This window comes from Panthera leo, chromosome C1, assembly GCF_018350215.1.
Source record: "Panthera leo isolate Ple1 chromosome C1, P.leo_Ple1_pat1.1, whole genome shotgun sequence".
Classification (NCBI taxonomy): domain Eukaryota; kingdom Metazoa; phylum Chordata; class Mammalia; order Carnivora; family Felidae; genus Panthera; species Panthera leo.
The window spans coordinates 43,844,726-43,869,726 of NC_056686.1; the positions used below are offsets into that span (position 1 = coordinate 43,844,726).

Genomic DNA, 25,001 nt, shown 5'->3' on the forward strand with positions numbered 1-25,001 from the left:
GACTTCCCTGTTATTTGTCTAAAATGGTTACTCTTAAGAGTTAAAAAATAATATTAATTTATCAAGGTGAAATACACATAACGTAATTAACCATTTTCTTTTTTTTTTTTTTAACGTTTTATTTTTAAGATAGGGAGAGACAGAGCATGAACAGGGGAGGGTCAGAGAGAGGGAGACACAGAATCTGAAACAGGTTCCAGGTTTTGAGCTGTTAGCACAGAGCCTGACGCGGGGCTCGAACTCACGGGCCGCGAGATCATGACCTGAGCCGAATTTGGCCACTTAACCGACTGAGCCACCCAGGCGCCCCAACCATTTTCAAGTACAGTGCAGTGGAACTTAGTACACCCACTACCTCTATCTAGTTCCAACCTTTCCATCACTTCAAAGTGAAGCCCCTTAACTTTTAAGAAGTTTCTTCCCTTTCCTCCTGGGGACAGGAGGACCCTGGTGACCACCAATCTGCTTTCCGTTTCCATGGACTTATCTGTATTGGGGAGTTCATATAAATGGAACCATTCACTGTGTGACCTTTTGCATCTGGCTTGTTTCACTTAGCATGAGGCTTTGAAATTCATCCACGTTTTACGTATCGATCATTCCTTTTCATTACTGACTAATGCTGTGTTATATGGATATACCACAATTTGTCTATCCATTTATCCATTGACGGACATTTGGATGCTTTCCACCTCTTGGCTGTTACGAATAGTGCTGCTATGAACATGTGTGTATATGTATTTGTTTGAGGCCTTGTTTTCAGTGCCTTTGGGTATATACCTAGGAATGGAATGGCAAAGTTATATGGTGTTTCTATGCTCAGCTTTTTGAGGACCTGCCAAACCATTTTCTATAGTGGGTCAAACATTTTATATTCCCCCCAGCAATGGGCAGGGGTTCTGTTTTCTCCACATCCTTGCCAACACTTGTTATTGTCCATGATTTTGGTTATAGCCATTCTAGTGGGCTCACTGTCTTTTATAATCCTCACTATAACTTCAGGTTCTTTTATTATGCCCATTAGGCAGATGAGGAAACTGACACGTGGAGAGGTAAAATAATTGTCCAAGGTCTTCTGGGGATGAGGCACTGATAAAAGTCCCCTTGATGTTCAGTTTTGTCCCATGTCCCATGAAGCTCTACTTCTGGAAGGATGGGGCTACCCTGAGGAAAGCTTGTCCTTAGCTCAGAGTTTCAATTGTACCCCATACCCCACCTCCCTTCCTCATCAGAGTGGGGGTGTAGGGCAGGATTAGAAGGTTGGTGGCCCTCCCGTCCCCCTCTTTCATACTGGGAGAGCATAAGAGCTGGCTGTCAGAAGAAGGGGGAAGCCCAGTGCCTGATCAGCCTGTGCCAGACTCTGGGCTCTGGACGGAGACTCAGGGTCCTGGCCTCTACTCTTTTTGGTCACTGACTAGTTGCATGTTTGGAGTCATTTGCTTCCTCTCGCTGAGTGTCAGACTGGAAGAATCTCTTCCATCTTCCCTGTCTCCAAGGCCCTTGAAAAATCTGTAGAAATTCTGTAGAGATGTAAGTGGACTTTGGCTTGCTCAGAAACAAGGTATCTGAGTTTGCTCATCAGTAAAATGGGTAGAACAACAATGCCTCACGGGGCAGATGTAAAAATTACTGAGATAACACATATGAAATTTCTCGGCATAGAACATGATGCACAGCAGGTGTTCAGTAAATGTTAAGCAAGGGACTGGTGTGGGAGATGCTTAACACAAAATGTTGGTCTCACGTTCTACCTTTCCCACCCCATGATCGTGAAAAAATGTCAAGTGCCAACACAGCCTGTGGCCAGAGGCAGAATGAGGATGTTTGTAGAGGGCACTGGGGACCATTGTTTTATCCTATAGAGTGAAGATATGATCTCACGTTATATGACAATCAGAAGCCGACAGGACAGCCCCCTGGTGTCCTCCTCCCGGCCCTGAAGCTGGTTTCGTGGATGGGAGCTCTCTGCTTTTAACTCTATGAGTTTGGTACCCACTGCTACCCCTTTTCGCCTTTTTATGTCTGCTGGGAATCTCAAGGTGAAATGCAATTCTCTCTGGCCGCATCTTTGTGCAACTGGATTCCTAACATAATCCTCTCTTCCCTTATTTGGTTCCGTAGCTTTGTTTGCATTTCAGCTCTGGGTGCCTGTGGGGTCTGTGTGCTGTGCATGTGCAGGCTGCCTCAGAGCCTTTTTTGGGAGGAAGATGGGGGAATAGGCCCGAGGCGGAATTTAGGATGTTGACAAATGTTGCCGCTTTGCTAGTGGGAAACCTCCAGGAGGCCACCCTGTTTCTCTGAGAGGCTGGATTCCCGCTTTGTGCAGACAGGGCGTCTAGTTTGGATGGCTTCCTCACGCTGCTCGGAGTGGCCTGGCTCAGACAATCAGGCCTTTCATGAGGCCTGGCCGGTGGCTCCCTAGGGTGGGCCAAAGGCTGCTTCTCCCTGCCCCCCTGGGGCCTGCCTTCTGGTCCCCACCCCCTCAGGAAGTGGAGAGGGAGGAACATGGGCTTTGCAGTCTCCTACACAGGCCTGAATGTCTGTTCCGCTGTCACTGGCTTTTTGAATTCTCACCAAACCTCTCAAAGGGGCTAACAACCCCTCACAGGGTTGCCCTGATGTTCTGGTGAACTCAGATGAGAAAGTGCTATGTAAACAGTCAGTGTGAACTATGTTTGGGTCTCTCCCAGCTATATTTCTGTGGAAAGCCCCAACTCAGCTTTATAATGCTAACAGTAAGTGCTCAATAAATGTTGGTCATGGCGGGGCTGGGGGTGGGGGTGGGGGTGTGGTACGAGCCTTAAACACTTAATCTCGTTTCATTTCATCCCCACAATGACATACGTACCAATGAAGTGCATGTTATAATCCCATTCTTCCAGCCGAGGAAACTGAGGCCCACGGAGGTTGGGCAGCTTGCCCAAGGTCACATGAGTTAGTTGTGGAATCAGACTTGAACTCAGGCCAGACGGACCCCGGTGGCCTGTGTACAGTCTCGTGTCATGGTGGGTCGGTTGAGAGGTCACACAAGCCTGCTCTTCCCTGCCAGGATAGGTGGGTCTCCTCTGCTCTAGGCCTGTTCCAGATGGTTCCTGAAGGCACTAAGATCTCCCTCACTGGTCTTGTTTCCTGGCTCATCACTGTGAGTCACAACCTTCTCTGGGAGTTTTTCCCCAGTTTCCAGAGACTCCTTGGCCCCTCTCCCTCTGACTCCACCCACACAGGTACCTAGTACTTTCCTACCTGCTTCTTTTTGCCCTCCTGGTCCCATCCCCTGAGCCACTGTTGTTCTGTTCCCCCTTCGTGTCCTTTCTGCCCCTTAAACCATCCTGTCTTCACATCTCAGCTCTGGGACCGCCCTGTCACCAGCGTTTTCCTTCCTTTTCCTCTTCTGTAGGTTTTATTCGGCACCTGCTCTGTGGTAGGACTGAGTCTGTCCCTGTCCCAAGGGAATGCCTATCTGATGAGGGGGGTGGCTGTCAAAACAGTGACTACACAGTTTGGTTGGGACTGTGATGGAGACAGATGAGGCTGTGGGGCCAGGGAGGCCCCAACTTTCTTTGCGGAAGAGGTGGTGGGGGCTTGAAGAGGGAGGAGGAAGAGCTTACCCGGCACACAGGGCAGATAAAGGGATTCTAGGCAGAAACAGCACCCACATGGTGGGGAAAGGAACTGGGTAAGAGTGGTGCTCTGAGGAATGGCATGTGGTCTAGACCTTGGGAGAGCAGCTGCTGGAGGCCCTGGCAGGAACTTTATCCTGAGAGCAGTAGGGAGCCATTGAGGAGTCTTGAGCAGGGGAGGTGTCTGGTCTGGCTTGCTCTTCAGAGAGGTCTGTGTGGTCCTAAGGGACAGAATGAAGTCCCACAGTATGTGGGGGAAGGGGGTGAGTGCATGGGTGGGTGGGGCTGTAAAGGCCAGACCTAGTGGTCCTGTAAGACAGGGTACAGAAAATTATGGTTGTTGTGTTGGTGGATTTGCTGTTTGGAAGATCCTTCTGGTGCTTGTGGAAGCTAGAAGGAGGTGGAGAGACTGTAGGCCTGGGGACAGGCTGCGGAGACAGTCTAGTGAGCAGGCAGTGCCTAGCCAGGGCCTGAGCTGTCAGGGCAGAGGGGGAGCCTGAGAGTTTAGGGAAGGCAGGTCACTGACTTGGTACTTAGGAGAGAGAGGACATTGAGGTTGTCTGTTTGTGTGGGGTTGTTGTCAAATCATCTAGAAGGAGCCCTGGCCGAGGGGGGCTCATCCTGGCTCCTCAGCTCTATGACCCTGGACCAGCCTGTCCCTCTGTGTGTGTCAGTCTCCTCAGCTGTGAAGGGATTGGGCAAAGTGGCCTCTCCTGCTCTGACGCAGCAGGTCTGTGACACAGGATGCCTCCTGTGGCCCGGGAGGAGGGACGCAGAGCCCATGGTGTAGCCAGCTGAGACCTAGTCTGGGATGACCAAATCTGGCCAGGTCTGCTGTGGTCTGGGCCAGCCGCAGGCACATCTGCCATCTGAGAGGGTACATCTCTGACCCCCGGGTGCCCTCTCCACCTTCGTAGCAGGCTCTGCCCTCCCTGTCAGCTGTCTTGGCTCAGCCTGCCTGGCTGCTGCAGTCCCTGACTCCATCCAGGGCCTCTGCTCTCCTGTGACTGGCCCTGGGAGGAGTGGCCTGGCTCTGGGGCCCCATTGGCCAGAGCTTGTCTGGGCTGCACACGCCCCTGTCACCCAGGCTGGCTGCCTGCCCACCTTGGGATAGGAGGAGGGCCAGCCTGGCCTGCCATGGTGTGGGCAGACTGCCTTAGAGCCAAAGAAGGAGTTGGAGTCTGAGAGGCTGTGCCTGGGCCCGCCAGTGCTACTCTGTCCCTTCTACTCGTGCTCCAGCCCAGGGGCTCTGGGCCCCTCTCTTTGAAGAGACAGGGGGACAGCCACAGCAGGTCTTGGCCCTCAGTTTGCCTGGGAGCTCAGCCCTGCTCAGAAGATCACGCTGTTTCCTGTCTGACAGGGTGACAGGACTTCTCAGCTTCCATTTCAATGGAAATGTCAGCTGGACATGCTAGAACCCTGTGGGGTTAGAGTCCAGAATCCTGAAACCAGAACTGGGGGTACCTTAGGGATTGGCAATCTTCCCCTGCCTCTGCCTGCCCAGCGAGTCACAGATGTGGTTCAGAAGGGGAGGGGACTTAATCCGGAATCACATAGCACCAGAGGGACAGGGCTAGGATTTGAACTCAAGTCTGCCTCTGATTGTCCCTCCACAAACCTTTGGTGAGGGCCTACTGTGTGCCGGGACCTTCTAAGCATAAGCACTAAGCAGGAGCTTCTCAAAGGGAATGGACCAATTTATCTTTGTTCTCTCATTGTTAGGTCCAGGGTAAAGGAGAAATGCTTGGTGAATGAATGAATGATTGAACAAGGCCAAGGTCCTGCCTCCAGGCATGTACAGTTCAATGGGAGGGCAGGGACTCTTTTTCATAGAATAGGAAATAGGAGGCTGGTGGGAGTGGAGACCGAGTAGGTGAGAAGCAGAGGGAGGACTGGACCTCAGGTGTCCGGACTGCTGGTCTAGGGCTTTTTCCGTCCTCACTTTCGTCTTTTGGAAAATGGGGTCAGCAGTCCTCACCCTCTGCCTTCCTTGGGAGGATCCAGTGAGGTGGCAGATGTGAAAACAGGTTTGTAAAGCAGAGGCGTAGTATGTAAGGCTTCCCCGTGTGTATGCCTGAAACTGCCCAGAAACCCCCGATGGTCTGCTCCCTTTCTTCTGACCACTCACCCTCTGTGTCTTGCCTCCCCCATTTCCCTAACTTACTCTTTCACTTCTTTCTGGAATGTTCTGCCCAGAACCCCTGGTTGTGGCATGGGTTTGGGAAGAGCGTGGGTAAATGGAATCTGTCTGCCTCCTCCCTCCACCATCTCCCACACCCAGAAAGGCAGCCACATCATGCTGCAGCACCCCCCCCCCCCCCCCCCCCCCCCCCCGTGCACAACAGGCCGGAAATGCCTTGGCAGTGGTTACCATGGTGACGGGTCCTGCTGCTTGGACCACAGTGGCCTGCCAGACGCCAACAGGAGCCTGCAAGCCTGGCAGCCTGGCACCCTGCAGGCCTCTTCCCAGGCTGCTGGGGCTGGGGCTGCCCTCCTCTCTCTCCTCGGAGTCTGGCATTGTTGGTCATACCCAGGGGCCCTCGGGAACAAGATGCCTCTCTGGGAACCCAGAAGCTATTCTGGGTCAGATAGGCCTCGTTTGAATCCCACTTCTGCCCCTTGGGGGTCAGTGACCTTGAACAAGTCACCCTGGCGTGCTTTGAACGTATTGAATTAGCTACGGGAGCCTCGTGGGGGAGGTTACTCAAGGAGCACGGACTCCAGCACGAGAGCCGTCCTTGACCCCGTGTGCGTCTGTGGTAGGGTCAGCGTCGGGTCATGGCACTGGTTCTGCTGAGTCCAGGCCCAGGGCCCTAGATTCTTCTCAGCCCCAGGAGCAGACCGTGTAGTGTGGGGGGTAGGACCTCGGGCTTTGCAGCCAGACCTTGTGCCGCAGCCAGACTTTGCCACGTACTGGGACCTCCATTTCATCACCTGTAAAGCGAGGGCACCAGTGAACCTACCTCAGGCTTTTGTTTTTGTTTTTTTTTTTTTTGCATGAATAAAATGGAATCAGGACACGCAAAGTGCTCAGAAGAGAGTATTTGCCGCTTAGTAAGCGCTAGATCAGTATTGGCAGCGGCTGTTATCATTGCCGTGAGAATCGGAACTTGTGTCACTTTTCTCACACATGCAGGTGTCCCCAGCTCTCATTCACGGCCTCTTAGGGACAGCGGGCCAGAGAGACGGGAGGCCCCCCCTTCCCCAGCCCACCCCATCCAGGCCGCTGCCGGGTGCTCATCTACCCCTTCCGCCCAGGGAATGAGGCAAGCCGGGCCCTGGGCAGAAATTTCACCTCAGTTCAGGAGTTTGAGGATTTTCTCGGCTGCTTCGCCAGCTGCAAGCTGCTGTGGCCCTGGCCTGGTTCAGACAGCTGCTCAGGGACTGCGTGAGCGCTCCTAGTCGTAAAGCCAAGTGCTCGGGACAGGGGGACACCCAACGGGGGTGCTGCCTTTGGTGTCGTCTGCAGAAAGAAGGAGCCCGAGGAAGGGCCCTTTGGGGGCGAAACAGCGGCTGCTTCTTGGACTACTTTATTGACAACAGATCCCCAGGCTTGACTACTAGAGGGCTCACCAGGCCTCCCTGCAGAGAGAGGGGGAGTCTTGCAAGAATGAAGGTCAATCTGAGGCAGACCTTGAACCAACTGGCCCACGAGCTGGAGGGAGAAGGACTGGATTCCCCTCCCCCTCCCTGAGGTCCGAGGTCCTGTGAACATGGGGTGCTGGCCAAGAGGAAACTGGGTGGAAGTGGCATCCAGCGAGCCTCCTGGGGTCTGAGGGTGGTGGCCACTCTTGGAGTTGGGGTCTGGCGGGAGGTGTCCCCGGGGCGCCGTCCGCTCTCCCTGTGGCAGTCGGGTCTCAGGTCGGGCGGACCCGGGAGATCCTGCAGTGAGCTGACCTCCCGTCCCCACCTCTTCCCAGGGCTTCGCCTCCGTGTTCTCAAGCCGCATGTCCCGGAAGTCAGCCTCGCACGCAGAGAAAGACGACGGTGCCATGGCGGGCGGCGAGGGGTACCGGAACCCCACCGAGGTGCAGATGAGCCAGCTCGTGCTGCCTTGCCACACCAACCAGCGCGGCGAGCTGAGCGTCGGGCAGCTGCTCAAGTGGATTGACACCACGGCCTGCCTGTCCGGTGAGCCCGTGCTTGGTGCAGCTGTCCTCCCACTGGTGGCCCCACCACCCAGAGGGGAGGCCTCCATTATCAGAGGCGGTCACTGGCCCTCCCGAGCGCCGTGCTCCTTCCTCGTCCTGCCCTTTGCTCGTACTGTTCCAGCTGCCTGAGATGCCCCCTTCAATTTCTCCACGCTCAGCTGGGGCCCGCCCTCGCTCCCCCAGACCTCCACAGCTCTGTCCCTGCACCTTCTGTCCCTGCACCTTCAAATGTGGCTGCTCCGAGACTGGCCCCAGAGTGCCCTGAGCAAAGGCCACCGCTGCCTGCCTTGCTGAGTTGAGTGGAGCTGAACTGAGCTCTGAGTACTCTCCCACCCGCAGGGGGCTCACCGTCCAGTAGGGGCACAGATAGGTGATCTACCTGCCCCCCAGCACTGGGAAAGAGGCAGAATTGGGTCTGTGGGAGAACAGACCAGAAGCCGTGACCCAGCCCTGGGGACAGGGGAGGGATTCCGGAGGGACTAAGGTAGTGAACGCAGTCCTGCCAGTAAGAATGACTCGGGCAAGGAAACAGAGGTGGGTGAAGGTGACTGGACCGGGGTACGGCACCTGAGCGGGCCGAGAACTAGAATAGCCCAGTGTGATCTTTCATTCATTCAACAGCTGCTCATGGGGTGTCTCCTGAGCCAGGCACTGGTCCCAGGCTGGGGCACCGCAGTGAACAAGACAGGCAAAAATCCTTGCCCTCAAGAAACTTGCAGTCTGGCAGAAGGGAGAGACCCCAGATGGACAAAACCTGGATAGATAAGCAGGGTCAGGGCGCAGTAAGCGAGGTGAAGAAAACTAGAGAAGGGTGGGTGTGGGCAAGGAGGCACAACCTTAGCTCTGGCCGCCTGACATTTGATCAGAGGCCTGGTGACAGGGGGATGATGCTAACCCACGGCTTTCTTCTGATGCCAGCCGAGAGGCACGCTGGCTGCCCCTGCGTCACCGCCTCCATGGACGATATCTATTTTGAGCACACCATCAGGTAAGTGGCCCCTCCTGCTCCTTGGTCCCCCTGGTCTGCCCACCACCAACGCAGGGCTCCTCCTCCCTCTCCCCACCTGGTCAGCCTGTGAGCCGTGCAGAGCCCTGGAACCTGACTTGACAGACCGAGGGCCTTTGCAGAGCAGGTAGTGGCCCATCTGCAGGGGCTCTGGGAGAGGCACGGGCTAGGAGCTGGGCTGCTGCTGGGTGCTGCAGGGTGGGTTCCCGCGGCCAGGTTTGGAGTTGGACGTTGCTGAGGCGGCATCATGGGGTGCTGTGTGACTTTGGGGTGGTCAGTCTCTTTCTCTGGGCCTCAGTTTTCTGATCTGCAGAATGGAAGGCATTAGTCTTAAACGGTGCATATCTTTTTGAACTTGGACATTCTCTATGGGTCATTGGTCACTTGTAGAATGTTTCCTAGGCAAGGTCCCTTGGAAAAGCCTGAGTCAGAAACTTGGGCCATTCAACTTCCGCTTACATGCCTCCAAGAATGAGGAGTTCACTACGTTGCAGTTTGTTTTGTTTTGTTTTGTAGTTGCTTTTTAAAACGTTTATACTGGGGCACCTAGGTGGCTCAGTCAGTTAAGTGTCCAACTTTGGCTCAGGTCATGATCTTGCGGTTCGTGGGTTCGAGCCCCGCGGCAGGCTCTGTACTAACAGCTCAGAGCCTGGAGCCTGCTTTGGATTCTGTGTGTGTGTCTCTCTCTGCCCCTCTGCCGTTCATACTTGCTTCTCTCTCTCAAAAATAAATAGACATTAAAAAAACCCAATAAACTGTCTACACTGATGCAAAGCCCTCAGCCCAGCCTTGCAGGGGCTGCATACGGTGTTTTGGCCTCCACTCCTGCTCCGAAACTCACCATCAGTGCCTAGGACATCAAATGCCAGGATTGAGTCAGGGCTTTCTGGGTACCAGCACGTTGAGTTAAGGAGAAAATATGGCCAATTCCTGTGTTCGTTTATTCGGTCCTTTGTCACTACCTGCGCCTGTTCCTGATCAAGGCCCACGCTGGGTTTGGGGTATGCAAAGTCAACTGGAGCATGGTCCCTGTGCCCCAGGAGCTCCCATTTGTGCAGGTGTAGAAACAGAATTTGAATTCAAGGGGTATGTGCCATGCTAATCATGATCTCCGACACATGGGTGCTTTGTCATACTCTAAATATCTTTTATTTTAGAGTAGTTTTTAAAAAAAGTGCTTCTTTATCTATTTTGAGAGAGAGTGGGAGTGAGTGCACAAGTGGGGGAGGAGCAGAGAGTGAGAGGGAGGGAGGGAGAGAACCCCAAGCAGGCTCCGTGCCATCAGCACAGACCCTGACACGGGGCTTGATCCCATGAACCATGAGATCATGACCTGAGCTGAAATCAAGAGTTGGTTGTTCAACTGACTGAGCCACCCAGGTGCCCCTAGAGTAGTTTTTGATTTACAAAAAAAAGTTGTAGCTCAGAAGATCATACAGAAAGTTCCTATATACCCTACAGCCAGTTCCCCTGTTATTAACATTTTAATTGGTGTTGTACCTTTGTCACTATGAATGAACTAATATTGATGCTTAATTTGTAATGCTTTTTTAATACATTAACCTATTTAATCCTCAGAACAATGTTATGAGGTTCTGGCTATGAGTATCCTCATTTTACAGGTTAGGAAACTGAGGCACAGAGAGGCAAAATAACTTGCTTAAGGCTGGGTAGCTAGTGGAGGACCCAGGAACCCCGGAACTCTTATTCTTAACCAATGGGATGCATTTTCTGTATGTCTGGGGGTGAGTGTAATGGCATAGGGGGTAGTCAAAGGGGGCTTCCTGGAGGAGGTGTTTGAACTGGCTCAGTACCATCAATACTGTATGTAGGGACACTTGGAAGGCAAGGGGAGCTCTGTGTCTGGGCCAGTTCTAGGTCTCTGCTGCCAATGCAGGTTCTGGCACCCAGAGTAGCTAGGGAGGAGAGGGCTGGGGGTGGGGAGTGGGCATGCATGGTGGGTGGACCCGCCACAGGACTCAGAGAGTGAAGGTGAGTCTGGGCCGAGGAGGATGTGGGTGGAAGGGCAAGCCAGAGAGGATGCTGGGAAGGAGGGCAAGCTGGGGATGGGGTCAGGAGCATGGTTGGTGGTCAGGAGAGGCCTGGCTGCACCTGAGGAAAACTGGAGAAGTTGTTTTGTTTGTTTGTTTGTTTTTGTTTTTGCCATTTAAAAATATTTCAAAATGTATCTCTAAGTGGTAGGAACTGCTTTTGTTTTTTTCCATTTTTAAAATTTAGTATTCTATTAAAAAATTTTTTTTCTTTTAACATTTATTTATTGTTGAGAGATAGAGTGTGAGCAGGGAAGGAGCAGAGAGAGAGGGAGACAGAATCCAAAGCAGGCTCCCAGGCTCCGGCTGTCAGCATGGAGCCCGACGCGGGGCCTGAACTCAGGAACTGCTAGATCATGACCTGAGCTGAAGTCAGACGCTCAACCAACTGAGCCACCCAGGCACCCCTATTATTCTATTTTTTAAAGTTTTATTTATTTTGAGAGAGAGAGAGAGAGAGAGAGAGAGAGACAGAGCGAGCGAGTGCAAGGGAGCCTGGGGCAGAGACAGAGAATCCCAAGCAGGCTCCGCACTGTCCGTGCAGAGCCTGACGTGGGACTTGATCTCACAAACCATGAGATCATGACCTGAGCTGAAATCAAGAGTCGAAGTCTTAACCAACTGAGCCACCCAGGCGCCGCTGTTTTCATTTTGTTTTGCTTTACGGTTATTTTTGTTGTCCAAGCCTAGATACAAATAAGGTTGCAACTGATTGCTGTGTCCCTCAAGTCTTTTTTTTATCTATAGGTGCTACGCCCCCCCCCAGCACCCTGTCCCCTCACCAAATCTCTCCTGGTCATCTGCCCTCTTAGTTCTCCATCATCCGGGTTTTGCTGTTAGCATCACTGTGGTGTCATTTAACATGCTCCTCTGTCCCTTGACAGTAAATTGGTCCTGGGGAAGGGCTTGAATGGGGCTCAGACTTGTTTGTGGGAGCTGCCTCTGTGGTGTGAAGATCACCTGGAGGGAGTGTTGGGGGGCTGGAGGCTTAAGGTGGCCCCCGAGGAAGTTGGGCAGTGGCCCTGGGGAAGGAGTGACCCTGGGGAAGGAGCCGGTTTTGGCTTGAGCTGTGGGATGGAAGAGAGTCAGGAAGGAAGAAAAGCTCAGGAGTCCAAATGGGTGTCTGCTTGGCTTTGGAGATGGAGGAGGAGGGAGGAGGGGGGTAGTTGGGGGATGAGGAGGAGGGGGAGGAGAAAGAGAGGAAAGAGGAGGAGGATGAATAGGAGGGGGAGGAGGAGGAGGGGGATGAAGAAGAGACACCAATCTCTCTCTTTTTTTTTAGCACCACAGAAAATAGACTGTTATTTTTATTTCAGGGATCATGGAATTTTTTTCCCAATTTCTTATAATGAAAACTTTCAAAGTTATAGAAAAGTTGCATAGTGCAATGATCACCACCAGCGAGATTCAAGAATTAACATTTTTTGCTACATATGCGTTATCTATATATGGATAAGTAAATACACAGACTTCTCTCTGTTTTTTTCTGAACTATTTGAAAGTAAGTTGCAGATATCATGACACTCATCCCTCCATATGTCAGCACACATCTCCAAAAAACGACAGTCCCTTCCACGGGGACCAGTTAGGACCGCTAACAACATGAACAGAAATGGACAAGTCCTTGGCAAACATGAGCTCCTGTTATTCACGGAGCTCCCAGCACCGGCTCTGTCTTACCTCCTCTAGCCTGACCCTCAGTAGTCACGCCTTCTCTGTACTTTACAGACAAGTAGATAGGCTCAGAGAGGCAAAGTGACTCATCCCAGGTCATACGACTCAGTAGTGTGACAGTCACGGTAGAACTTGGCTGGAGCCCAGGCCTTTGTGGCTCTTGCCACTGTGTCCACTGCCACCCCTTGACAGGCAGTCCCCTTGGAAGGGACCCTTCCTAGCCTTGGGGAAGAGGCTGTGCCTTTGGGAAAGAAATTAGCCCTGTGCTGTCCATGTTTGTGGCCCAGGCACAGAGAGGTGAAAGGACTTGCTCAAGGTCACTCCAGCCTCTGCCTCCTCCTCATAGGCTATCAGCTGGGCACACTCTGTGCCTCCGGTTAGACACAGAGCAGGTGAGGTGGCCCCTCTAGGGAGTCTGACTGTTCATCTGGACACGGGAATTATTCCAGAGAGACAGACTGCACCTGGAAAAGGTGGGGCCAGTGTAATCAACAGAACAGTCTAGAACCCTGACTCCGTCACTTTTTAGCTGGGTGGCCTTGGGCAAATGGCTTACCCTCTCGGGTGTTCAATCCACTCTAATGTAAGCTTGTCAAGCTTATTTGGAGACTCTAATGAGGTAATGCTTGGGACAGCGTAAAGCATTCTTTAATGTTTCCATTTTCCTTCCCACCCCTTGTTTATAGTCCCTTGCACATAGTAGGCATTCAGCAGATGTGGGATGCATTCATTCAGTAGGCCACTGTCTATGGAGGACCTACCCTGTGAGGTGTGCTAGGCCTTGAAGTCAATGGTGAGCAAAGCAGATGTGATCCTTGCCCCAGTGGAGCTTAAGGATTGTGGGGGAGACAGAGGCCCCCTCTGTTGAAGTGTTGGGAGGATGAACCGTATCGGGCTTTGGGTGGGGGCAGGTTCCCTGAAGAGGGGACTGTGGAGCCACAAGCAAAAAGAAGCTTGAGCATTCACTGGACAAGGGGGAGATGAGTGAAACCACAACCCCTCTCTCAGCCTCCACTCTCCCACCTGTACAATGAGGTACTAACACTGTCTTGCCAGCTTGCTTTGAGGACTCGGTGACATTGCCAATGTGACCATGCTCCGTAAGCCATGACATTTCTCTGCCAGTTGCCTTCAGCAGAGGCCCTGCAAATATCTGGGGCCCCTCTTCCCTCACTCTATCCCCAGTGGAAGGCTCACCTCCTGCGCTTCTCTCCCCAGTGTCGGACAAGTGGTGAATATCAAGGCCAAGGTGAACCGGGCCTTCAACTCTAGCATGGAGGTGTGTGGGGTGGGTGCTGCCTAGGGGTGGGTAGGTGGGTGGGTAGGTTTTCTACCTCTTCTCCCTACTCAGCCCCCAGCTTGGCCACACTCACACCCGCAGAGCCCTGGTCGAGGCAGCAGAGTTTTGAAACAGCTGGCAGGGCTGGGGGGGATCCTAAGGATCTTCCTGTCCAACACCCCCTAACACAGAAGTGAAACTGAGGCCCAGGGAGGGGAAGAGGCTTGTCCCAGGTCACCAGGTCACGTAGATTCCAATTTGCGACTGACTTCCAGTCTCCTTGGTCTTCACCCTTAACCTAAGACTCTCTTCAGCAGCCAGGTGGTCACGGGAAAGCAGGGAAGGCAGCTGCCATGCCTGACCCTGGAGGCAGCAGGACTGGAGTAGGGAGAGCCTGAACTGCAGTCCGTTAGCTTACCTCCCATAGCCTCTGTCTCCCCATCTGTGAAATGGGAACATGAGTCCTATGCTGCAGGGTTCTTAAGTGATGCACAGGGCTCTGTGAGCTCTGTGGACGCCAGGCTCAGGCCATGTCCCTCAGCTGGGCCACTGAGGCTGGGGCAGCCAGACTGCCTCTGGATATGCCCTGGGTACCCCCCAGATGTCTGTCTTTTCAATGTAGCCAACGTTTTACGTACTTTAAGTCCTTTGCTAGGTTCAGTCTCATTTTCATTCCCTCTGTAACCCTGTCAGGGCAGGTATGCTCACTCCCATTGCATTCATTCACTCCCTCATTCATTCATTCATTCATTCATTCATTCATTCATATTTTAAGCAGGCTCCATGCCCAATGTGGGGCTTGAACTCATGACCCCGAGATTAAGAGTCACATGCTCTACCGGCTGAGCCAGCCAGGTGTCCCCATGCTCACTCCCATTTTATAGATGAGGAAGCCAAGGACCAGAGAAGGGAAGTGACTTGCCCAAGGCTTTCCAGGGATCCAGGGGTAGAATCAGAACCTATCCCAGGTTTCTGGCTGTCTAGACTCAGTAAGTGATAGAAGAATATGAGGTCTGGCCTGGGGTGGGACTTCCTGTCTCATTGAGCTGTGGAACCTCAGGTCGGGAGCTCTGTTTCTCCCCTCCTCACTCCTCCCACCCTTTCTTCCTCTCCAGGTGGGCATCCAGGTGGCCTCTGAGGACCTGTGCTCCGAGAAGCAGTGGAACGTGTGCAAGGCCTTGGCCACCTTTGTGGCCCACCGGGAACTCTCCAAGGTGGGGGCTATCCCCGGCTGCATAATGCGGCTGGACCACCCAGCCAGTGCTTGTCAAGGCTGGCCAGGACCAGGGTGGTGAGGCTGGGGACTGACCGAGGGGTGCAGGTGGGGGTGCTTCAGGGAATCCACAGCCCCCAGAGGCGGCTCCCCCTACCTGTGTTCAGACCCCAGGCACCTTCCATCTCTCCTCTTCCCCACCTACTCCTGTGTGTCTCACACGGGGATTCTTCAGGCTTATCATTCCCTCACACGTCCTATAGATGCCCCTAGTCCTGGATGCCTTTGCCCAAGAAATGGGACTGGGGCATTTGGAGGGTGAAAGTGATGTATCAGTCAACACGGAAACAGGAAGATGGGGACAAAGAGGGCACAAAGACTTGTAGCTATCCAGCCGCCCCAAGTGTGTGACGATGCTGGGGCATAGGCACTCCTGCTGTTTCAGGAAACCCGTCCTGAGCACCCCCCGTGCCAACCCCGCCCACAGGTGAAGCTGAAGCAGACCACGCCGCAGACGGAGGAGGAGAAGACCGAGCACAGTGTGGCGGCTGAACGGCGGCGCATGCGGCTGCTCTACGCGGACACCATCAAGGACCTCCTGGCCAACTGCGTCATTCAGGATGGTGAGCGGCCGTGGGTGGGGAGGGCAGCGGGCATGCTACATGTCCTCTGTCCCAGGCCCCCAGTGGGCAGAGGGAGGAAGGGAGTCTCCTTGGAACGTCCACTCACTGTCCTGATGGCCCTCTCGCTTCAAAGTCTGCTTCAGGGAAGGGTCTTTTTGGGCCTCTTGCTCAGCTCCCGGGAGCCGTGAAGATGGAATTAGGACGTCAGGAAAACCCTTTGTTATCCAAAACGTGTTGGGGAAGGTACTGTTGAGCGTGGCCTTGAAGACTGTAGGTTTTTTTTTTTTTTAAAGCACATATATATATGAACACATAGATATACACACATAGATATATACACATATATACATAAATCATATAGATATAAATACAGAATAAAAAGCAAGACTCTCTCCCCCCCAGAACCCAGGCTCCCTCCAGTTACTCATTTTGGGAGATCTTTCCAGAAGATTCCCTGCATATTTAAGCATGCTGTGTATTATTTAGCCCTCTCTTTTTACCCAAAAGGGAACATACAGAACATACTGTTCTGTATCTTCCTTCCTTCCCCTTGAAAGTACATGTTGGAGATTGTTCTATACCAGCACACAAAGATCCCCTGTGGACGAGGAGGATTTTGACAGATGGAGAGATAGGGAAAGGTTTTCCTGACAGAGAGCACAGGCTGGGCAAAGGCCCAGAGGGGTAACCTTGGATTCACTCACCAGTCTCCAGAGCGTTAGGACGTGGAGTCTTCCTTGAAACCTAAAGGAGGCAATTAATTATAGGACAGTTCAAAGTGGTCCAGCCGCCCAGGGTGGAAGAGAACAGGTGCAACCAGCTGCCTCAGTCAAGCAGTGAGAGGGGCTCTGAGTTCTGTGTGCCTTATGTATGCAAGGTCTGGGGGCTATGGCTTGGGCGGGGGGGGGGGGCTCCCAGCTCTTCCTACTGTCATTGAGATTCCCCAGGGCCACCGATCCACTGCAGCCCTCCTAAATCCCTCTTGTCCTGATAGCCCTTCCACACAAAGGTTAGTCCAGATGCCTTAGCCTGGCATCTGGGCCCTTGGCGGGCCATGCGTCTTCACCTGGTGCTGTCCTCCTACTTGCCCTCAGCTCCAACCCAGCCACGGCCTCATTGCTTCCTGGGACTGTCCTACCTGCCCGGTCTCCAGCCCTTGGCTCAGGCCCCCTCAAGCTCTCCCCTCCCTGTCTGTGGCATCTCGGAGCAGCCTGCAAGCCAAGCAAAAGGCCACCTCTCTGATGGGCCCTCCCTGACAAGTCTCTCCCTGGCACCTCTTTGAGTTGGGCGGGTGGGGGTTGTATCAGTATCTGCTCCTCTGACCCGCAGGGCCCTGCCTACTCTCTGGCCTCTCCTGCTGAGGATCTCCTGATGCCATTGCCCCAGAGGGACAGGGCCTGTCGGGGCAGAGGGAGGGAAGAACTATCCTTTTGAGAGTCTGTCTCCTGACTGCGGTGCCAAGCACTCTCGGGTCACGACCATACTCCATCTGCATGACCCTGATGGGCTGGGTTTGACATCTGCCCCTTCACAGCTGAGGACACAGGTTTAGAGAGGCTTACTTGGCTGGCCCGGGTCACATAACCTGAACCTGAGGTTCAGACCCAGCTGTGTCTTCTCTCAAAGTGGCTGTCCTGCCCACTGCCCCGAGACAGCCTCTTCTCCCCCATCCCGTGTCCTCCTGTTCCTCACCCAGGGCCAGCGCACGTAGTGCTGAGTCAGTAAAAGAATCTGGATGACAGAGATCGTGCTGGTGGCGGGGCCCCTGCGTTTGCCCAGTGGGAGGGTCTGCCCTTGGGAACTTCTCCCCTTCCCACCTCCCTCCCTCTGTCCTTCCCGGTCAGATCTGGAGAGTAGAGACTGCAGCTGCATGGTGCCGGCCGAGAGGACCCGTGTGGAGAGCGTGGAGCTGGTGCTGCCCCCCCATGCCAATCACCAAGGCAATACCTTTGGGGGCCAGATCATGGCCTGGATGGAGAACGTGGCCACCATTGCAGCCAGGTGAGGGGAGAGTGTGCTGCCTCTGCTTCCCTTCCTTTCTCTCCCTTCTTCCCTTGGCCAGCTCCCTCTGGGCCGGGAGGGGTGGGAACCCCCAGCTTGGCATTGGCATTCAAGGCTTCAGGAGCTTGGCTGTTCTGTTAGGGTAGCCTGGGGCTTTCAGACCCAGAGAACCAGAGAGGAGTGGTTTTCTGTGAGCTGGCCTTTCCTTCCTTGTCTTAAAAAAAAAAAAACCCAGGGTCACCCGGGTGGCTCAGTCGGTTAAGCACTGACTTTGGCTCAGGTCATGATCTCATGGTTTGTGGGTTCGAGCCCCGCATCCAGCTCTGTGCTGATAGATGAGAGCCTGGAGACTGCTTTGGATTCTGCGTCTCCCTCTCTCTCTGCCCCTCCCCTGCTCGTGCTCTGTCTTTAGAAAATAAATAAGCATTAAAGAAAAAATTAAAAAAAAAAAAAAAAAAAAAACCCCACAGTCCCACCGCCTACATTGGAAATGCCAAGCCCCTTGGAGCTAGGGCCTCCCCTTGACCTGGCCCTGCCTGCTGTCTTCTTGTATCTTAGGTCCCCAGGTGCACGTCAAGCCATTTGCCCTTCCCCACCCCCTCCCCGAATTCCCAGCCTCTGCCTCTGCTCCTGCTCTAACCTGCCTCCGTGCCACCTCGCTACTTTTGGTCTGCTAAAATCCAGGAAGCCTCTCTTAACGGTTCCCTTCTCCCTACGGGTGAAAATAATTCCTTCCTTCTTCTATAATCTCTGCACTTGTCTGGAGCTTGTTCTTCTCTAAATATTGGGGTCTTTTTTATAGTTATGCTAATGGACTTTCCCTGACTGATGCCCTAGTACCTGCATGACTTTGTATTTGCGGGGAGTGTCTTCCTCAGCCAGGGGGATTACCCCTCACCTCTGAAGAGCCTGGCTCGAACGGCCCCTCCCCTGTGTTTACCCTGTGGGACACAGCGCATACGCAATGCCATTTTGGGCAGCCCTATCTCAGAATAAGTTCACAGCGCAGATAGTCACGGCAGGCTTCCTGGAGGAGAGCTCTTCAGCTGGGCCTTGAGTGACAAGTAGCTTTGGGTAACCGGGAGGGGGGTGTTAGGTAGTAGAAGCAGCAGGTGCTGGGCATAGATGTTGAAGGAAAATGGGGAAGGGATTTGCCCCAAGCCCTGTTCTTTCTTCTGTCCCCTCAAGCTCAGCTGCTTGAGTGCACATAGACCTGACTGTTCTAAGCTATGAAAGGGGACTTTAGTTCTGTTCTTCTGGGCAGAAGTGTCCTGGGCCAGGTGGGAGTGGGGGGGCCAGAGGGCGGTGCATGTGATTCTGGGCTGGGTCTGTGGATGGGGGCAGGGGGAGAGTCTGGCCCAAGCCCGTGGCTGAAGCACCAGGGGCTTTTGTCCTGTCTCCCCGCCCCCAGCCGGCTGTGCCGAGCCCACCCTACGCTGAAGACCATTGAGATGTTCCACTTCCGGGGCCCCTCCCAGGTTGGGGACCGCCTGGTGCTCAAGGCCATCGTCAACAACGCCTTCAAGCATAGGTAAGGGGAGGGACCGGGGCCCCCCCCGGGGGCTGAGGGTTCTTCCTGACCCAAGAAGGGGCCCAATTGCAAAGCTGCCAGGGACGCTTCCCCTTGTAGACGAGGCCTGTGAGGTCTAAACCCTGCCCGGCTGCTGGGCCCCTTCACCATGACCGAGTTTCGGCTCTGCTGTTCCCTCCTCTGGATTCCCCAGCCCTGTGCCTCCTGTTGTCTCGGGATCGTATCCTATGCTCTCTGTCTCTGTCTCTCTTCCCAGCCCCTGCCTCTGGGCCTGCCATGCTGTGCATGCTCAGATCACAGGGCCAGTGTTCTCTCATTTGTCAAATCCGTTCCTACCTTTTCCCTAAAACAACAATTAGGTCCCAGAGCCCTTAATTTGGAATGAATCCTGCTACCTCCAAGAAAGCTTACTTTAAATATCTGTCTTTGTTGGTGATTTCAAAGATCATCGTGTAGTTGTTAAAAGTGAGGATGCCAGGCTCCCGGGGTTCGAGTTTGGCTCGCTCCTTACTGGCTGTAAAGGCTGGACTTTAGGCAAATTTCTCACTGTCACTGAGCTTCAGTTCTTTTGTCTGTAAAATGGAGCTCACCACAACTAAATCCTAGCTGTGAGGGTTCCATGAGGTGTTACTGGTGGCGTGCCAGAGAGAATGTTCAGTGAGGGATTATTACTACTGTCATCGTCATTGTTCACAGTCTGACCAGCACACATCCTGTGGCTGTGCAGGGGAAAAAACCCTGAACCAGGAGCTGCGAGGCCCCGTTTCCAGTCCAGCTTCTCTTCCAGACTGCTGTGTGACCTTGGCCCAGTGATTGCCCTATTCTGGGCCTCGGTTCCCCCTCTGCATAATGACCACATTCTGGGATCATAGAGCCCCCTAAGTGAGGGGGTGTGGGGGCGTGGACAGGTGTGCGTGCACATGTGTGTGGGTGCATGTGTGCGTATGTGCACGTGTGTGTTGGGGAGGGGACGTGGGCTCAGGAAAGTCTGTCCAGCATGGAAGCAGCCCTCCCTCTCTCTCAGCATGGAGGTGGGCGTGTGCGTAGAGGCTTACCGCCAGGGTGCTGAGACCCAACGGCGGCACATCAACAGCGCCTTCATGACCTTCGTGGTCCTAGACGCGGATGACCAGCCTCGGACTCTGCCCTGGATTCGGCCCCAGCCCGGGGTGAGTGGCACCCTGCCCCACCACCAGCTCCCCTCCCTCTCTGCCCAAGAGTGGGGGTGGTGCGGGAGTGATGGGCTCAGCCCTGCCCCTCTGCTGGGGCACAGCCAGCTCTGAGTGCCTTGTTCCCCCTGCAGATGCCCTTGTGCAAGGCAGGCACCTTGGCCTAGCTCATGGTTAGGTGTTGACAGGCATTCGTGAGCCTGCAGGGTTGGAAAAGCACGGGCTTTGGGGGCAGGGGTGGGTTGAAACTCTCCTCTTCCGTGTTCTACTGGGTGCCCTCTGCAAGTTTCTGGTCCCTGCCAGTAAAGTGGGTGTATCTACACCCCTGCCTCACAGGGATGTTGGGGGGGAGCTGAGGGACATTGACCCTGTGCCTGGCTGAGCCCTGTAGGCACTCCATAAATGGTGACCATTACGAGGAGGTGACAGGAGAGCAAGAAGCACAGGGACAAGAGTCAGGGGCTTGGGTTCAGAGACCGTCTCTTAAAAAATGCGATCTTGTGCCTCCTGTGGGCCAGTCCCCGGCTTGCTTCTGGGAGGCCTGGGGTGACCTTGGAGGAGCACTCCCTCTCGCTGGGAAGGCCCCCCACCCTGCCTGCCGGCCTCACAGGGCTGAGCACTGGCTGTAAAAACCCCCCACTCCACAGCTGGGTGCTGGGCAGTTGACAGTGGTGGGGTGGGGGAGGGGAGGAACCGGCACATGAGGGACCGTGCCATTTAATGCTCACGAGTGAGGGAACATTAGAGGCAGTGGGTGAGAGGGTGGGCTCCAGGTCAGGCCATCAGGGTTCTGTTCCTGGCCCCGCTTCTTACCCCTGCCGCCTTGGGCAAGCCACCAACCTTTCTGTGTCTCAGTTTCCTCCTCTGTGAAATGGGGATAACATGAGTCCCAACTTCAGAGAGCTGTTGTGAGGCTTATTTGAAATTTTGCCTGGGAAGTGCTTTAGAAGAGGCCTGGTAGCAGCAAGTGCTCGGTAAACGTGGCTTCTTCCTAGCATTGTGAGTGCCCTTGGGGATCCCCTGGTGCAGAGGAGGAAATCGAGGTCCAGCGAAGGCAGGTGGTGTTCCCAAAGTCGCTCAGAGCCTGAGACCCTCTGAGCTCAGACTGAGCTGGAGCTCAGAGACTTGGCACTTTGCTGTCCAGGTTGCCTTGACTCTGGCTGCCCTGGTGAGACCTGAACTCCATTTTAGGGCTGAAGGACCTCCTTGGGCCCGTGGGGGGCGGGCAGAGGGTAAGGGGAGCGGGGAGGAGGGTGCGAGCCGGTTGTGTTGCCCGCATTGTAGTCCGTCCCTGCGTCTCTCCCCAGGATGGCGAGCGGCGGTACCGAGAGGCTAGTGCCAGGAAGAAGATCCGACTGGACAGGCAAGTGTGGGTTGGGTGGAGGGAGGGGACACGGGTTCAAGGGCCGTCCTCCTGTTCCCCAGGCCTGGGGGACTCTTATTTCTTCAGTGCCGCCCCTGTGCTGGGCACTGGGCTGGGCCCTTTATATCCACGCAGCCTCACTACACTGCGGTCTTCCTGGTCCATTGTACAGGCGAGGACACTGAGGACAGAGGGGTTAGGTGGCCATGATGGGCAGAGTGAGAACTTGAACCTGGCCGGGTCTGGCCAATTCTAAATCCTGTGTTCCTTCCTTTGATTCTGATGCCTGTCGGGCAGACGAAGGTGCGGGGCACCTGGGTGGCTCAGTTAAGTGTCTGACTCTTGATTTCAGGTCAGGTCACGATTTCACGGTTCATGAGTTCAAGCCCCGCATTGTGCTCTGCACTGACAATGCGGACTCAGCTTGGGAATCTCTCTCCCTCTCTCTCCGCCTCTCCCCCACTTGCTCTCTCTCTCTCTCTCTCTCTTTCTCTCAAAATAAATAAATAAATATTAAAAAGAAAGGTCCTGAGAGGAGATACAGTTGCTCAAGATGCACAGCCAGGTGTGAATGACTCTGCTGTCAGAGCACTTTACCGACCTGAAAGTGCTGGAAATGTACTGGGGTTCACCATCTGCGTTAATGGGAAAAGGGTGCATCTGTGGAGCACCTACCAGTGTCCTCCTGGCGACCCTGTAAGGCAGATGTGACTCCCAGTCCCCTGTACAGAGGAGGACACAGAGGCGCAAGGGTGAAGTTGCTTTAGGCAGAGCCGACTGCTCAGTAAGGGTGGGGGCACCGAGCCTGCACCTGGCGCCCTTCCCCGCTGCCCGGTCCAGCTCCACTTGTGACCAAGTCTGGATGGTCCCAGCTGCTCTTTTCTGTTGCCCCGCTCGCTAGTCTGCCTGGCCAGATAGGAGTCCCTCCCAGCCTGCTGGGCTGAGCACAGGGAGTGAAGTCTTCTGGAAGACATGGGCTCCCAAGGGGCCATGGTTGTCTTTTTCCCTCTCCCAGGAAGTACATTGTGTCCTGTAAACAGACAGAAATGCCCATCTCTGTCCCCTGGGACCCGAGCAACCAGGTAAGACTTCCTGCTCTGATTGGACAGTTCTCAGGCCCAGGGTGGGGGCGGGGGGACCCTGACTCTCCCTTCTCGTCAGAGTGGGTTTGGAAGTGGTCCAGAAGGGGACAGGACATTATGTCGTGCCTCAGGACTGGTACAGTTAGCAAAGGGCTTTCCCCTGTCCCTCTGTTTGGCTGAGGGAGCTGAGGCCCCGAGAAGGCGGTCACACAGTGAGTCTGCCCAAGGCTGGGCCTCCTGCCCCGAAGCCCAGGGCCCGGCACCCACCCGCCTTCAGAGTTCGATGTGCTTTCCCCCAGTCCAGCACAGCCTCAGCACAGAGCCCCTCAAGGGGAGAGCGTGAGGCTTCTCTATGTGCTCTGTTCAGGTGTACCTGAGCTACAACAACGTCTCCTCCCTGAAGATGCTCGTGACCAAGGACAACTGGGTGCTGTCCTCGGAGATCAACCAGGTAGCCAATCCCATCCACCCAGCAGAGGCGACTGATCTCAAGCAGTAGAGATTCCCTCAAAGCACTCATGTCATAAGGGGATTTCTTAAAAGGATTTGGATGGGACCATGAAACCAGCCCAGTTATAGAAACACCGCTGCTCCCACAAGGCCTGGAGTGGAGAACCCACAAATCTTCCTCTCCTGCCTGCCTACCATTTTGCCCCCAACCTCTCATCTCTGCTGCTCTCTGCCCTGCTGCTTCCTCCCTCTCTCTGCTCCTTCTTCCCTGTAGGGATGGGGACAGGGGACAAACATGGGTTGAGGGAAAACATGAGCTTTGCCCATGCCCTGGGGAGAGTCACTTCCCCACCTGTGACATTAGGGGGTTCAGTGGGTGCCTGACTCTAAGGATCTACTCCATTGTTGCCTCATTGTTTCTTTTTTTTTTTTATTATTATTTTTTTTAACGTTTATTTATTTTTGAGACCGAGAGAGACAGAGCATGAACGGGGGAGGGTCAGAGAGAGGGAGACACAGAATCTGAAACAGGCTCCAGGCTCTGAGCTGTCAGCACAGAGCCTGACGCGGGGCTCAAACTCACGGACCACGAGATCATGACCTGAGCCGAAGTCGGCTGCCCAACCGACTGAGCCACTCAGGCACCCCAGTCATTGTTTCTTGAGATACCCTCCTGTCTACCTGTCCTGAATTCTCTCAACAGCCCATTTTCATGGGGATGGGACTAAGGTTCAGAGAGGTTGAGTCACTTTTTTACAGTCACACAGCAAGTCAGTGGCAGGTTTGAGCTTCTAGCCCTGGTCTCCAGCATCGGAGTCAGCCCCCCCCCCCGCCCCCCGCCCCCAGCATAGGCTGGGGAGGTGGTGCAGGAACGAGGCCGCCCTCTGTCCCATGCAGGTCCGCCTGTACACCCTGGAGGACGACAAGTTCCTCTCCTTCCACATGGAGATGCTGGTGCAGGTGGAAACAATCCAGGCCTTCCTGCTGCTCTCAGACCTGCTTCGGAGGCCCGAGTGGGACAAGCACTACCGGTGAGGACCAAGGTGCCAGTGGGGCAGGGTGCTTTTCTCAGGCCTGTTGGGAAGGTGGGCCTTCAGGGGTGTCCTTCTGTTGAGCCATCCCCCATTATGCTTGGCCCCTACTGGGCATCGTCGGGGCGGGCGGGTGGGAATTACAGTTATGCGTTGGGTGGGTGTCAGAGTCAAGGGCATTCTGAGCCCTCAGGGAAGGGACTGAGCCTGGAATTGGAGTTGGAGGCCTGGGTTTAAATCCTATTTCTGGCCCAACTGGCTGTGTGACCTCAGGCAAGTCACTTCCTTTCTAGGTCTCAAGTTTCCCTCTTCTTAAAATGGGTACTTGAAGTGTGGGTCATGCACCTGCACTCTGGATAGATCAGTGATTTTCAAACCATGTTCTGTGGGGTCCTGTGTCCCCAAAGAAGGCTCAGGGACCACTTGGGGTGGGGGGTAGAACGCTGAGGGGGCAGGTGGGCCCCTTCCCAGACTCAGGGTAACTAAAGGAATGGCCGATTTGATGAATTCACCCAGTTTGCCAGCTCTTCTTATGGATATGTGCATGCATATGTTATTTTTGAATGTAGTGAGTTACTGAATATAAATGTTATTCCTGTGAATACATTTGTTCCCTGAATTTACTGATTCTTCAGGCGAATATTTTCTTCCTGAATTTAACCAAGGAAGAGAAATCTGTTCTTAGGAAAATAGCCAAAATTTCAGTGTTTAATATGAGAATGTTAAAGTTGAAACTGGTATTTTTTCAAATCCCTTT

At 54.1% G+C, this 25,001-nt stretch overlaps 1 protein-coding gene across 1 annotated transcript in view; it reads left to right on the forward strand.

Annotated features, from left to right (window-relative positions):
- The window catches only part of ACOT11 (acyl-CoA thioesterase 11), a 54,622-nt gene that overhangs the window by 22,373 nt on the left and 7,248 nt on the right, over window positions 1-25,001 (forward strand). Inside the window, exons 3-14 of the mRNA XM_042948597.1 lie at window positions 7,541-7,751; window positions 8,690-8,759; window positions 13,721-13,781; window positions 14,897-14,995; window positions 15,482-15,617; window positions 17,462-17,618; window positions 19,030-19,149; window positions 20,174-20,318; window positions 21,626-21,681; window positions 22,697-22,763; window positions 23,131-23,214; window positions 24,111-24,244. Of these exons, the coding sequence (XP_042804531.1) occupies window positions 7,541-7,751; window positions 8,690-8,759; window positions 13,721-13,781; window positions 14,897-14,995; window positions 15,482-15,617; window positions 17,462-17,618; window positions 19,030-19,149; window positions 20,174-20,318; window positions 21,626-21,681; window positions 22,697-22,763; window positions 23,131-23,214; window positions 24,111-24,244 (1,340 nt within the window). The remainder of the gene's footprint in view (window positions 1-7,540; window positions 7,752-8,689; window positions 8,760-13,720; window positions 13,782-14,896; window positions 14,996-15,481; window positions 15,618-17,461; window positions 17,619-19,029; window positions 19,150-20,173; window positions 20,319-21,625; window positions 21,682-22,696; window positions 22,764-23,130; window positions 23,215-24,110; window positions 24,245-25,001) is intronic.